The sequence below is a fragment of the Agrilus planipennis genome, unplaced genomic scaffold (genome assembly GCF_000699045.2).
Source record: "Agrilus planipennis isolate EAB-ADULT unplaced genomic scaffold, Apla_2.0 scaffold318, whole genome shotgun sequence".
NCBI classification, from domain to species: domain Eukaryota; kingdom Metazoa; phylum Arthropoda; class Insecta; order Coleoptera; family Buprestidae; genus Agrilus; species Agrilus planipennis.
The window spans coordinates 195,051-210,196 of NW_020439042.1; the positions used below are offsets into that span (position 1 = coordinate 195,051).

The 15,146-nt window shown below is 31.1% G+C and overlaps 1 protein-coding gene across 1 annotated transcript in view; it reads right to left on the minus strand.

Annotated features, from left to right (window-relative positions):
- LOC108742351 (probable cytochrome P450 301a1, mitochondrial) overlaps positions 1-13,490 on the minus strand; it is a 16,788-nt gene extending 3,298 nt beyond the window's left edge. The window contains exons 1-5 of the mRNA XM_018477532.1: positions 13,225-13,490; positions 10,018-10,267; positions 5,794-6,040; positions 3,483-3,599; positions 476-578 (exon numbers count right to left, since the gene is read on the minus strand). Of these exons, the coding sequence (XP_018333034.1) occupies positions 476-578; positions 3,483-3,599; positions 5,794-6,040; positions 10,018-10,243 (693 nt within the window). The 5' untranslated portion in view covers positions 10,244-10,267; positions 13,225-13,490. The remainder of the gene's footprint in view (positions 1-475; positions 579-3,482; positions 3,600-5,793; positions 6,041-10,017; positions 10,268-13,224) is intronic.
- Between the last annotated feature and the right edge of the window lie 1,656 nt (positions 13,491-15,146).

A 15,146-nucleotide genomic window follows, 5' to 3' on the forward strand; every position in this document is an offset into this window, starting at 1 on the left:
GTGTGGATATCTACTTGCTGAAAACGAATCCCGGCGTAGCCAACCTCAACGTGATAGGCACGTTAGCTTAATCGAATAAAATAATTCGAAGTGGTCTGTCTTCTGTCGAAACTGCCAGACGCGGATCGCGATTTCGATCTTTTTGGATCTCATCAGCGCGTCGCAGGCAGCTCCGACAGAACTCTGATGAGATTCAAAAAGATCGAAATCGCGATCCGCGTCTGGCAGTTTCAACAGAATACAGACCACTTCGAATTATTTTATTCGAATTATTTAAAACAAATAATTTTAACAAATACACAGATAGATTCCATGTTACTTCCCCTTATCGCAATGTGTAGAAGATCAAAACCAAAATAATTGATATTAGTTATTTTTTATCAATGCAATTATTTACAACCCTATTTTGTCTCAAATCTTCTACACAAATACTATCAACTTGTGCAATTCTTACAGTAATTTATTTATTTGTATAATGGATGAATATTAAAAGACATTTACACTCTAGCGACCATTTGTGCAACTCGTTAAGAAAATCCTCCGGCACTTCTGCATTTTCATCTCGAATTCTTCGGATCCTAAAATAACGATGAGATTTTAGTGCTATTTAGCAAACATTTGAAGCATTCAATCAGCAAACACCTGTAGAGTACTACAAGCGGAATACAAATAGAAAACGCATGTACTAAATTTTATTATGTTTACATAACGATTGCCAATATTTATTCATTATCCTTAACTGCTTCGTTTGAGATAAGTGCTAATAAAAAATGAATACTTAAATATGTATTATTAACGCAAAACTTACAAGCGACATAAAAGAAAATGAAATTAACATTAACAAAAAATGAAATACAGCAGAACCTGGTTATGACGACATCGGTTATAACGATGACTCTGATATTACGTGAGGTTTTTAATTCAGGCCACTGATAAATATCCCGCTTATAACGACAAAGTTTTAATGCAAAAACCCTTGAAAGGATCGTACTAAAGCTAAATCATTAAAATAGCTAGCACTTTTTAATCTGTACATCGAAGACGCGATAAACATCATTAAAAACAGGACAACTATAGGGATAAATATACAAAGGCAAAATATTAGTATGCTTAGACTTGCAGATAATATAGCAATATTGATCTGCAAAGGAAGAAAATTTAAGAAAAGAGTGAATATAAAGGTGGAAGAGAAAAATTTAAAAGAAGGAAGATGAGGTAGAAATCTAAAACAGAGGCTAGTGCAGGGTCGAAGCGCCTTCAACAAAAAGAAGTCACTTCTATGCCCACAAACGGTTAATTTAGAAATTCGGAAAAGATTCTTAACGGTGTATGTCTGGAGCGCAGCGCTGTACGGGTGCGAAATATATACCGTGGGCGCGGCGAAAAAGAAAAGGTTAGAAGCGTTCAAAATGTGGTGATACAATCGAATGATGATAATTCCATAGAAAGAGAACATTAAAAATGACGATGCATTAAAAAAATATGAGAAAAGTGGCCACTATGAAAGTCAATAAGAAACAGGACACACCTTTTCAGGCATAAAAGCCTAGTTAGAGACATATTAGAAGCAGAAACAGGACTTTAGAGGAATAGAGGTAGACTTAGATATTGTTATCAGTGCACGAGTGAAAATGGAAGATAAAAAAGAGATAACAATGTTTCGTGAGGGGTGAAACAAAGTAGAAATAAGATATAGATACGTACACAATAATTATTATTTAATATAAGGTACTCCCAACTGTAAGTAAATTACAACAGTATTCGTTTAACAAAAGGATAAGTATAAATTTATTCTTAATGGATTGGAATAACTGATACTGTGAGATAGAAGAAATAAAAAGCAGATCAAAAATAATGGCTTTTAGTAACCTTTAAAGTTAGGACTAAGGTCAGCTTATAGGATCAGGATACCTAATAAGGTAATAAGCAAGAAAAGCTTCACCTCAACTGTGTACTTACGAATCACGTTGTTTATACCATAGAATACGTGTAATGACATTTAAGATTTTGTTTTATTTTCTTTTTGTCCAGCAAAATTTGTTTTTATTCATGTTCATATTGAAGAATTAACTTTTGTTGGGCATTAAATTTGGGCCAAGGCTCCATAATGCATACAGTTCTGCATATAATGATATTTTTAAGCAAGACACAATAGCAATAAAATTACAAGATGCTACCTAAACAAATCTCAATCATAAAGGTCATACTTATAAATAATTACGTATTTAGTAATGCGGGGCCCAGAAATGCAGCGACACGACATTGTCCTTTATTAATTAAAAAAAATTGGTCTGAGCACATTTTGGTCGGTGCTAATACGACTAACTTCCCATTAGATAATACAGTTATTGTAAAGTACATTCGTTTCTAAAGTTTGAAAAAAACGCGGCACAATAATAAATAACAAACAATGTTTGAGAGTTCGTCATTTTATAAACCCATAAGAAACAGTATTTCGTCTGAGAAAACCGAATTGATAGAGTACTTGCATCAGTCAATTGGTAAATACTATTTTTTATTGTTTATCGATTGTTTATAACAATTCATTTTGTTATAAACAAATTTTTATTATAATATGTTATTATAATATGTTATTCCCTGTCTTGAATAATGATATTTCGTTATTATTGATTCCGTAACTTCATTGTTGTGATTAGATTAGAACGTATTTTAATTAAATTGTTTGTAATTAATTCGTTTTTTTTTTTATAAAAAAAAAACGGCTTGACCGATTTCGTTCAAATTTCTTTCAGATCTTCATTATGATAATATCTTTCGAAAAAATTTTGGTTGAGGGCGATATCTCAATCCGTTCTTGAGATATCGAAAACGAAAAAAATGCTGACATACGAACGTACGTACATACGTACGTACGTACGTACGTACGTACGTACGTACGTACATACACACATCATCAAAAAAATTGGCTAGCATGCTACTAATATGTTAAAACGTGGAAATATAATGAAAATTCCGATTTCACTTTTCGACCCAATTACAATAACTTCCTAATGGGAAGTTAATAATGCACCAATTTTTAAATTTGGCTATTAATTTACTTAACATATCCAGTTCCTTGTGGGGTTTTAACTTATTTTTGTGACAATTTCTTTAGTCACATTGTTTTATTTATCTAAGATACAATGCTATTGCTATATTCATTTTAAAGGCTTTTGGGATTCACCGTGATCCAGTGGATTTAACTCCAGTGGATTACGGCGATTTACAAAAGCCTTCAGGACGAATATGGACTCGACCATTTAAAGTCCACACTCGATTTTAAAAAAAGAAACCTATGAAACGTGTACGTACAGTAATTGTTGCTTTAAAACTAAGTTTTGTAATAATATTTTATTATAGCTCACTTTCTAGCGTTCCCTTTTACATTAGATGTGTACTTACTAAATCTAACATTAGTAATTAACTATACGGTATTAATTGCTGCATTAATTGGATTCGCAAACAAGCTCAAATTAACCTACCTTCTGATTAAAGATTCCGCCGTACTTTTGATCGGTTTCATGTACATTTTAGCGGAACGAGGTTGCAACATGATTTGATTAACCTTAGATCGAAAGTTTTGCCAATCTTCTCCATGGCTAAAAATTATTGTAGATTTAATTTAAACTGACCCTAGAACCTTTTTACCTTTAAAATATATTGTATTATTAAAATTTAAACCTACCCTAACACCGTTTTAAAAAACAAGAAAAATAGAAAGAAATTAATAAAAAATCGGTCAAACTATGTAAAATTTCTAATTACCAAAAAGGTTCGATATTAACGAAAATTATAGATANAAAAAGTATTCATTAATGTAATAAAACCATTAGATAACACAAATATCAATTGATATTGAAGAACATGACTAAAATTTCTGACATTACCTTTCCATTTTCGAAGGTAGCTATAATAAGTAAAAAGAAATACCATGAATAGTGTAGAAAAAATTTTAATATTTTTTTAAAAAGAAATTAAATACTTTGTTTAAATGTCATAAATTTGTATTTCTTTTGGTGAGAATTTTAATTGCTTGACCAAGATTTTCTAAATCAGTGGGAATTGCAGGACAATTACGAATTTAACTTATTTGTATCGATACACAAAGAGGGCATTCGTTTTTATTTAATTTTCAAAGACTCTCTCGAATTTGGTTCCAGAATTGTCCTAAAATAATTAAATTTCGACATGTTCTAAGCTCAAGTCCAACAAGTCAAATAGGTAACATTTGGATTTTGGAATAAAAATATTTGAAAATCTTCATGTGTTAGAGCAATGAGCGACAAAAGGTCTCTCTTCTAAAATGGCTCTTAGTAGTTTTGTTCCTTTATTTCACAGAGAAATCCTCACAAAAATATCAAAAATAGCATTTTTGGGTTTTGAGGTTGGGATTTCTAAAAGTTTTAACGTGCTGGGACAATGCTGAGGTCAAATTTTGCAAGTTACGTCATAAGTGATTGTGCCCTTTTCGTGTTTTCCTTTTTCAATGACCTGTGTTTTAATTGATGCTAACGATACATTTGTAAATTAGCTATCAATCAAAATTGTGAGTGCTTCAACAGGAGAAAGACTCTTGAATTGCAATTAACCCATTCGATAGTGTTTTTCTATACTTTAAAATTATGGGTTGCAAAAGGGGGTTGCAGTCCAAGAGCTTGAGAAACACTCTTTTAAATCACCAAATGACGTAATTTCACACGATCATGAGCAGAATCCAGCCAACTCGTGACTCCGTCATCGCTTTGTTTACTTGTGCATCAGACGATTTGATGATTTATAAGTAAGTGAAAAACAATCAGTTAATTAAAGAAAAGTATATTTAAACTTTACAACTTAAAAGGTTTTATACAGGTCGTGCAAAATTGGTCAAAATTGTGCATCTTTAATATTACAAAACTCTTGACTTTTGAATGCACTTTAGAGGTTAAGTTAGATTAAATTATGTTATGTAGAGTACTTTTTATGATCTCGCAATTTAAAATGGTAAATAAGACCTGGAATATCGACAAATGGTACCTATAAGTACTTTAAAGGTTAGAATATGCTTATTAAACATATCATGAAGTGATGTAGGTACTACAGGCCTGACGCTGGAAGCTGGCGGAAATTTTAAAATGGCGTGGATGCGCGGTGGCAAAAGTAGGCAGTTTTAGGTATAAAGATTGCAGCCCTCATTCTTCAGTATTCCTATCAGAGGCGTAGATTAAATACTTAAAAATAAGGATCAGTGAGCAAGTAATAGACATACAAACAGAAGAACTAATTGTTGATGTTGGTGACAGTGAAAGCTTATTTGTGTATCGGTTCCAAGTGACTTACCCAAATAAGTCATAAATGGGCAAGTACCTGCGCGACCGCTCGTCAGCTTCCTTCGTCAGACCTGTACCTACATGAATTGTCGGTAATATGCCAGACTCTAAGATTGGCTTTCGACATAAATGCTATCATTATTTATTAAATTTAACAATTTTTTATTTTGCACAACGAATTGAAAAGCGATGCATGACGTTTTTCAAATGATGAATTAATTTTTCATCGGACACCCTATCGTTTTTCGTATCCGTCTTAAATTATGCATATATGATATTGTAAAGACGTTGATACAACTTGGTTCAAACGAATGCTAATTTACATAGCCTGTCCAATTATAAATATGTAAGTACTTTTAATGCGCCTAGCAGACGATAACAGGACCATAAATAGTACTTGTATTATGTAAAAACGTTCTACAATGTATAATGGTGTCTATAAATTGCAAAACTACGTACGTTGTTTTATATCTCATCTACTCACACTGCAATAACACCAGCATTTCCGTTGAAGAATTCCTTCCTATAAACATGTTTGTAATAATTTAACGATGGCATTGAAGGTCTTAATGGCATTAAATCCTCCTGACGAAAAACTTTTTCAATATCATTGGGATCAAACAGAAACAACATGTCTGGTCTTCCAAGTAATCCTTCCATTTTAACTATCTTCCCATACTTTTGATATAATCTTTTGGACACCTTATCGATGTGCTCTATTTGAAAATCACCTACAGCACAATATAATATCTATTAGCGCTAATGAAAGTATAATCCCATTTCCTTATGGGCATTTCCTTGAAGATTTTGAGAGCTTGGTTAGTTTAGTACAATTTTCAGAAAAACGCCGCCAAGGAAACGTGTAGTTTGTATGTTTGGTGAGCTTTTCGCCTTCCCTGTATACAAATTTTGAAGATATATTTATTGTCGTTTAGTTTTACAGCCAGACTTTATTGCCTAGCATTAAAAATTTAAAATTTAAATATATCATAATGTTTGACTGTTAAAATATTAACATTACACAGTAATTTTCGTGAAAAGGCAGATAGACGCAAATGTGATCTTGGGGGCCGTCCATAAAATACGTCACTTAAAATTTCACCTTTTTTGAACCTCTCCCTCCCTTTCGTCACACATTCAGCGACCCCCTTAACAAATATTACGTCACAAAATCTACCCCACCTCCTCTATAAACAAATTGTTGTGATTAAAATTTGTTAATGCCGCATGAATTTTCCTCTGAGTTAGGTGGTCCTTGGAGAAGACAAATTTTGAAATTAAATGAAAAAATTGTAAAAACCATCACGACCCCCAAACACATATGTTTATATACTGGATTTTGAGTATTTGAGAACGACTTTGTATCGTAATGAAAAATTTTAAGAACTGTCAAGTTAAAAAAAACAATAAAATAAAATTAATTTCCTTAAACCTCCACCCCCTTATTTGCGAACGTATTTTATGAACAGGCTCTTAAAATGATCAATTTTTTCTTTCAGGATACGAAAAGTTAAAATTACAATCCAAAATATTGTAAGTATATACCATATAAAAATTAAATCTCGATTAAAAACTAAATGAGCCTTCTACATTCTTGAAAAATAACAACTTTTTCGATCATCCATCCTTATTGATACAAAACAATAAATAGAGCAAAATCGATTCACTTTAAAAAAGAAATCATTTATATGCTCGCGATCGGTCAATTTGGAAATGCGATTATTAGACGCATATGTTTAGAGCACGGCTCCCTATGGGTGAAAAACATAAACCGTGGGAGCTACGGAAAAGGAAAAGTTAGAGAAACGTTTGAGATACGGTGTTACAGAAGGATGTTAAAAATGCCGTGGATAGAAAAGGTTAGATGAGGAAGTACTAGAAAGAGTAGGAGAACGATGGGGGGGGGGGTGATGGCAGTTAATATGAAATAGGCGAGATGGGTTGACAGACATCAAGGGCTAGATATTAGAAGCAGAAATTGGAGTTAAAAGGCACAGAAGTAGACCTAGATTAGTTTAGTGTTTGTAAATAGAAATTTTCAAGAAATACGAAGATTAGATTAAGATGGGAAGAAATGGATGTACGTATCCAACAAGTCTTCTGGCTAGAAACCTTATGATAATGATGATATTGTCCTGATAATAATCTATGTTTATCAGGGTTAAAGAAATTGTAATTAGTAGTGATGAGCAAATCAAGACTCTCAATCACTTCTAGTATATGTCTTGCTGATATAGTCTCGGTCTTGGTCTTGTTTATAAAGTTTAGGTCTAGGTCTTGTTCTTGTGTGTTAAGTCTTGGTCATGCTCATTTAATCTAATGCTTAGGTTTTTTTTAATAATTCTTATAAGCACAAATTTTCTTCCTTCCTCTATCGCTTAAGAACTTTTAGAGAACAAAATAGTACAAGATACTTGAAAGAAGTAAAAAATATTGAAAAGAGATACTTTGTCTCCATATTTCAACCACGTGTTATCCAGACATAGGAACAAAGAACAATTACTCTGAGGACATTCTTGTAGATACCTTTTTTCAAACAGTGGTAAATTTTCTTTTTTTATATTTAATGCAAAAATCTAGTAGAGCAAACAGAAAATTTCAAATAGTTTAACTCGTAGATCCACCGGAAGTAATAATTTTTCGTTAAGTCTTGCGTTTTTGGGCTTGGTCTCGTATTTTCGCAAGACCAAGATCAATTTTGCTTATCACTACTAATTAGTAAACTAAATAGAACTTCTATGGTTGTTAAATTTTGCAATTTATTAAGCATGCAATGTTCATAATTTAATTCTTCGCTTTCAGAAACTCCCAACTTTCACCATCAAAAATTAGTTCCATTTCTATTCTATTTGGTGATGCGAATAGCTCACGCCAACAGATGGTTATACGTAATTTTCACAATATACACACAACTCACGAATTAACAAGGATAATTACCCGACGCAGTACCGTTATGTTATAGTAATCAGAAGTAGTAAAAACCGTATATAAAAATGTACTCAATTCATTACTTGAAGTTCAGAACAATGTTATGTTTCTATGCAGATGCGTAATTTAATTGAAATAGTTCTAATTGTAAATTACATACAAATACCAAAGGCACGCACCTCAACTTCTTCCTATCTGAACCAATCTTTATGTTTTTAGAAAACTAAAGCAACCTTCATACATCTCTAATTATTATTTGCGAACAGTAATCTAATCTTGGTCTACCTCTGCCATTTTCTCCCTTAATGTCTAAGAAACCCTATACATACTCATGAATAATAAAAACTCAATAGTTTCATGAAATGTATTGATTACAATTACTACAATTGTTTCGCTAAAACTCTGCCATTTTCTCCCTTAATGTCTAAGAAACCCTATACATACTCATGAATAATAAAAACTCAATAGTTTCATCTACTGAGTTGATTACAATTACTACAATTACTTCAGAAGAAGATTAACAAGAAAGTTGTTTTTATTGTATCTGCCTTAACTAGCTGTACATTTATCTCTAAGGAATCCCCTATCTGAGGACGAGGCGTTTGCAGATTGTAACTAAAAATAGCTTTCAANTATGAAATATTATTCTGAAAATTCATTTCTGAATTTTTACCCACTACACACTACCTCAAATTAATGAGGGAAAAATTGTTGCTGTTGTCACACCCCCGCCGGGAATCGAACCCGGGACCTTTGGCTTTACACACCAATGCTCTACATGTATATTATTTGGTTTGTTTTTGAATGTATTTTCTACTTCGACTTCATCAAATTAAAAATAACTGAGGTTTAATTTCCATCAGATAATACAATTTGATTCGGCTCCAACATAAAACCGTTGTCGGGCATGACTTTTTTTAAAATGTTATTAGTTATTATATCCATTATTAAATTATTTGTTTTTTACGGGAAATATGAGCAGCGAACACCAAATATGTGGTAACTTCCGCATAAACTACTATAGTAAACATTAGAACAGTTCTATTAACAATAAGCAACAATGCAAACAAGCCTTTTGTTTTAAAAAAGTTTAGAAAAAAAATTTATTTTGCATTTCGTATTTCTAATGCATTTTTCAGAACAATTTCAGGTAATATTTCAAATGAAGAGCAGTTTTACGTTTTGTATCTTCTATATATGGTACATATATTTGAAATAAATCATAATGTGCTTGTGCAAAATCGCCATTTTCCGTCCTCCCTGCGCTGAGTAATAAACCAAATGAATTCTCTGAGACTCTGGTCGAGCTCTAACCTTTATATATTGTCTACTGAACTGTCCCGCATGACATAGCTCTGCGCACTGATTTCTTTCTTTCTGGTTTTTGTCCGTTTAAAAACATAAAATAGCAAATTTAATGAGCTGCACTCAACTCAGCTAATGTTTTCATTTCTCGATCGAGTTTTACCTATTTATATCGAATGATGATATCTTCAACGAGAAGATTAGAATTAGGTTTGCTTCTAGGAAGGATCATAAAACTGAATTAATTAATATTCAAAAACTAAGTGAGTTTAACACTTATAGGACACCCCTTTAATTTGATCTTAAACCACAACTTCTTCACATCTCTGCTTAAATTTTCAAAATGGTCCCTAAACCTTACGTCCTATTTGTAATATAACAAAGCATTGGCTTTGTATTCAATCGATGTCTTAAAATTAGTTGTTATTTTTTAATCTAAAAATTGTATTAATATTAATAAAATTTACGAACATACCTATAAACGGAATAAATCTCCAATTATTTCCTAATAAAGGTAGCGGTTTTGGGCCTGGTAACATTTGATAGGGAACTGCCTGATTCCATTCTATATCGCCGCTAATGTTTTTTCCCGCTTTCCCTATTTCTGTGTTAGCAATTACAGGGCATTCTATCAAATGGTCATGTGCATAAGAACTAACAATACGATGCAATTTTTTTGATGTTAACTTTCGAATGTTCATTTTTATTTATTCAGCTCCGATTTTCTAAAACAACAATTATAAAACAAACTTAATATGTGTAAGTTTGAATTAATTTCTTTTCACTTAATATAGTTTGATACAACTACTTCACGCACATTGTACAATGTACGTATAACTAATTTGAATAATTTGTTTAATTATTTTTTTATAACCTTTATAAACCAAACATTAATCGCCTTTTCAATTTTTTCATAAACTTAATTTTAACATACAAAAAACGTTTTTGTTTTTGAATTTTATGAAAACGTTAGTTGCAAAAACATTAATGAATTATTTAATTAAAAATCACTGCTAATACTATTAAAAATACGTCTGGAAATGAATCTTATTTTTTCTGAAAAATTATTTCTTCTAGTTTTTGCTCACAACTCAAAATAACACTACCTTCTGTAGAAAATAGGTGCATATATATTCAAAAACATAGTGTTTTAAAAAGTGTGGGAATATTTTAAAAGTCACCGTACCTAAATTGCCTTTTTTTTCATTATTCAATAATAAATCAATTTCTAAATTTGATAAGGTTTTCGGGACGCTCTATACATGCAGGTATATATTATTATTCTGCAAACATTTTATTTACCACAAAATTATAATTAAACATTAATACAGGATGTTCCACCTAAAGCGATTTTGCCAATAACTCTGTTATTATACATTTAATAAAAAAGATGTCTTTATAAAAGTGATCTGGAATCATATGATCATACTTTCAGTCATACAAATTGTTCATTTTCTTCTGAATGCTATCTAACTTCGTTATTTTAAATAAAACACAGTATGTATTTCTACATTTTTTATTTCATTGTTTAATTTTAGTTACTTATTAGTTACCTATCTTCAGTATTTTTTGAAATATTCAACTGTTTTTGAAAAAAAACACGATTTCTGACCTTTGAATGAGACCAAATAGCATCTAAACCATAAAAGCTAAGAATCTGCGGTTTGGATAGTTCGTTTTAGAACGAATTACTGTATCTTTTTTGCTATGAGTAAAATGTGTACGTTATTCAAAGCCGGAAATATCGAAACCTACTTTTGGCAATTTTACATTTTACAAGACGAATAACTTTTTCTTTCAAATGGAACCATATTAATTGGTACCGTTCTATGCAAAATTAAACCAACCTTTTACTAAGATAAGGTTTTAAATAAATATAAAGTAATCGATTTTTTTCTGGAAAACTATTACAGATAAATATTTAAAACTCATAACAAAAACAATACGATAATTCGTGCCAAAACGAACTGTCGAAACCCCAAATTCGTAGCTTTTGTGGTTTAAATACTATTTGGTCTCATTTAAAGAGCTAAAATCGTTTTTTCTTTCAAAAACAGTTGAATATCTCAAAAACTACTAGAGATAGGTATTAGGAGCTGTTAATAAAGTCGACCTAAAATTAACCAAGAAAACAAAAAATGCAAAAATACACAGGGTGTTCCATTTAAAATAAAGAAGTTAGATATCGTCCAGAAGAAATTGAACACCCTGTATGACCGAATGTATTTTCTGTATGTGCACCATGTTATTCCAGACTACTTTTATAAAGACATTTTTTTTATTAAATGTATAACAGTGTTATGGACGAAACCGCCTTAGGTAGAACGCCTTGTATATACACACCCACAAACTAACGGAAAAAGATAAAAACATACAAAAANATTATTTTGTGTTATTTTTATTGATAACAATAACACCCAGACTAAAACATAAAAAAAAAATACCCCTTATAAATAACTTTTACGTTTGCCCCTGACATTAGGAACAATTTTCAAAATTTAAAATTTAGTTTAAATAGAACTATAAAAGTATCATTTTGTAGCTATGTACTTGCCTTAATAAAAAAAAAAACATAAAAAAAATGAAAACAAGAACAAGTTCTTCACAATTCACAAAAATAATAAACCATTTCACACTTATAAAGTCTACAATGGTCCCGCGAATTTTACGCACAGACTGACGTGAATAATATCGAATCGGTTAGTTTGAAATCCACTTCCATTTTCATTACGGGAATTAGCCATCAGATACGTATAAAGAAAGACAGTAGCTTAAGACTTTCACCCAGTTTGCACCTGTATTATCAAAAGCACGCACTTGCAAATCCATAAGTGACCGGCCACCTCAATTGCAATTCATTGTAATCGTTTTTTGTTACATCAAAATCAATGCAATCGTTGCCTTAGTTGGCATGGTTATCTTTACATAACTTCGTGTTTGCAAAACTATTATACACTTGTCTATAATAATTAGCAATGGAATGATTCATTGAATAGAGTCGGTATAATTTGAAAGTTCAAGGCTTTAAACTTCTACTAATTGAAGTTTTTATACTAAAAAGTTGGTAATTTTCATAGAATGACGGTTTTCTGTAAAATTGACTTATTTAAAAATTATATATCTGTTTTATTCAAATTGCTTTGGTTTACATTTCATTTATTTCTCTTCCCATCCTTCATGCTACATCTATAATTATAACAAAAAAGAAAACAAAAATCTTCCTTGTTTATATATTATCTTACTCCACCTTAAATCTATTACATCAAATCAACAAACAATTCTATAATAACTTCAACAAATAAGATAACAATTTTTTCTCTTTTTCGTATACCTTAGTACTTTTTCCTTTTTCCTAACTATTCTTATCTACCCTCCCTATCCCTTTTTCTTTTCTTTTTAAATTGTCAGCCCTCTACTATTCTTATTTATCAATTTTCTACTTCCTTCTCTTACATTATCATTTGCATCCTCTTCTCAAATATGTCTTAACGTCTCATTCTCTTTTCCACATATTCTGCATTATATTTTCGCTTCTTTCATCCAGCACTTGCTGTCATTATATTCATTCCCCATTCTAAATCTCACTACATCCTTTCCTTCCCTCAAATATTCCGGACTTCCCCTTGTCACTCATCCCACAAAAATTCGTTCAACCCTTTTGCATATTTCGACTTCTACATACTCTTTAAGTCTTCCCCTCTTGTTAATTCGTAACTCCTTTTCTTTACTATATTTCCTATATACATTCTTTCTCTTCTCCGTTTCTCTAGTTGCTCCTATGATGATATCATTATCTCTCTTAGGGCTTTTTCATTCTCCTTATCTTATCTTCTCTCTTATTGTTAGGGGCTGAGGTAGACCTAGATTAAGTACTAACTGAACGTGAGTTTTAAAAGGTGAGGAACGTAACCAGCAATGGATAGTATTACGGAACGAATGAACTACTATAAGCCTATACCTACTTTCAAATTTTTAAGAGTCACAATTTTAAAAGAAAACAACGAACAGAACACAATTTTGCTGCGTCACGGTTGCTGTCCTCTGATAGGAACTAACTGTATCAAAAGTAACATTTTCAGGTCATCTGTTTACTCTTCAACGGTGAACTTGGCGAAAGTTGTACCTGCCAATTTCAAGGATGTGATTATTAAAATCAGGAAGTCTACTTTGCATACAGTGTGTTTCAGGCACCAGCTATGTTAACTCTTTTAACAGTTTTTGATTAATTCCAAAAATACTGTTTCCTAACTAGTCATTGAAACTAAAATACTGATTTAAATCGTCGTTACTTTTGTTCTTTCATAATTCCTGTTAATTTTCACCTTGCTATGATTACCTACTGCGTATACGAATTACACAATTTTTATAAATATGTATCAGCAATCGATATGTATTTTTTTACGTAATTAGATTTAATTTACCAAATGTATACAGGGTGTCTAACGGCGACCACCCATTACAATATTTCGATTCGAATTTTGAAAATTTGGACAATACCGTTATTGGGCATGCTCTCCTCAATTAAAATAATGGCATTTATGTAGATAATATTCAATAATTGAAATTGAGAATTAAAATATTTAATTACTAAACTGTTAGTATGGGTGTTTAAAAGACAATAATTAATTCATATTATTTGTTTAGAAGTTCTGTTAATAATTTCACAGCTATCTTCATTAACAAATAAACAGTTTTAGTTGATTTTGCAAAGTTAACCCCTGTACGTAATTAACCCACTTTGAAAGTGTGAACGAAAAACTTGAGGGTATAGCTACCTTTCCTGAGAATATTGTTGCTCCAGCTTTCTTACTGTAAAATAGAAATGCTTTTTCGCAACCTCTACTGCTCTGATGCTTAAAAAAAAATTAGAACTAGGAAAGCGTTATAAAAGTCTACCTAAAATTATAAGTAGAATTCAAAACTGTCATAATATACAGGGTATTCCATTTAAAACCACGAAATTGGTGGCAACTTCCGGTATAACCGGAATTGCCACACATGCTCGAATCAAAGTACTTTACGAAATATTCTAATGGGTGGTCACCGTGGGACACCCTGTATATTCCTTTACAATTGTGTAGTTTCAATAATATGCATAATAAAGCAATTAATTTAAAGAAATATATTGTAGTAAATTATGAATCAGTACTTAAGGATGTTTGGGAGGTATGTGAAAATGCTACGAGACAAATAAAAATTTGGAAAGACGTTCCTTATTCAATTCTGAAACTCCTGTAAAAATTACAAATCGATTCACTAAACCGTCAAAATTGTAATTTTACACGTCATTTTATGGATATTTGTTAACCGAACAGATTAAATTTATTTTTATTAACAGAAAGAAAGCTACCAGATTTTTCAAACTTTTATAATAAGTAGCTTGAACTCTGGAGAATCACTTTAGCGTAAGGTTATTCAAATTCACTAAATGGTTATCGAGGAAAAAATGAAAAATTAGCTGAAAATCTCGTTTTTACTTGATAATATAATGATAATATTTATAATTGTCTGAAATAAATGCAATTTTAAAGTTTTAATTATTATTTAAACATATTAAAAAGTTTTACGCTCATTATTAATAGAGATTGAAACTAAATATTTTTT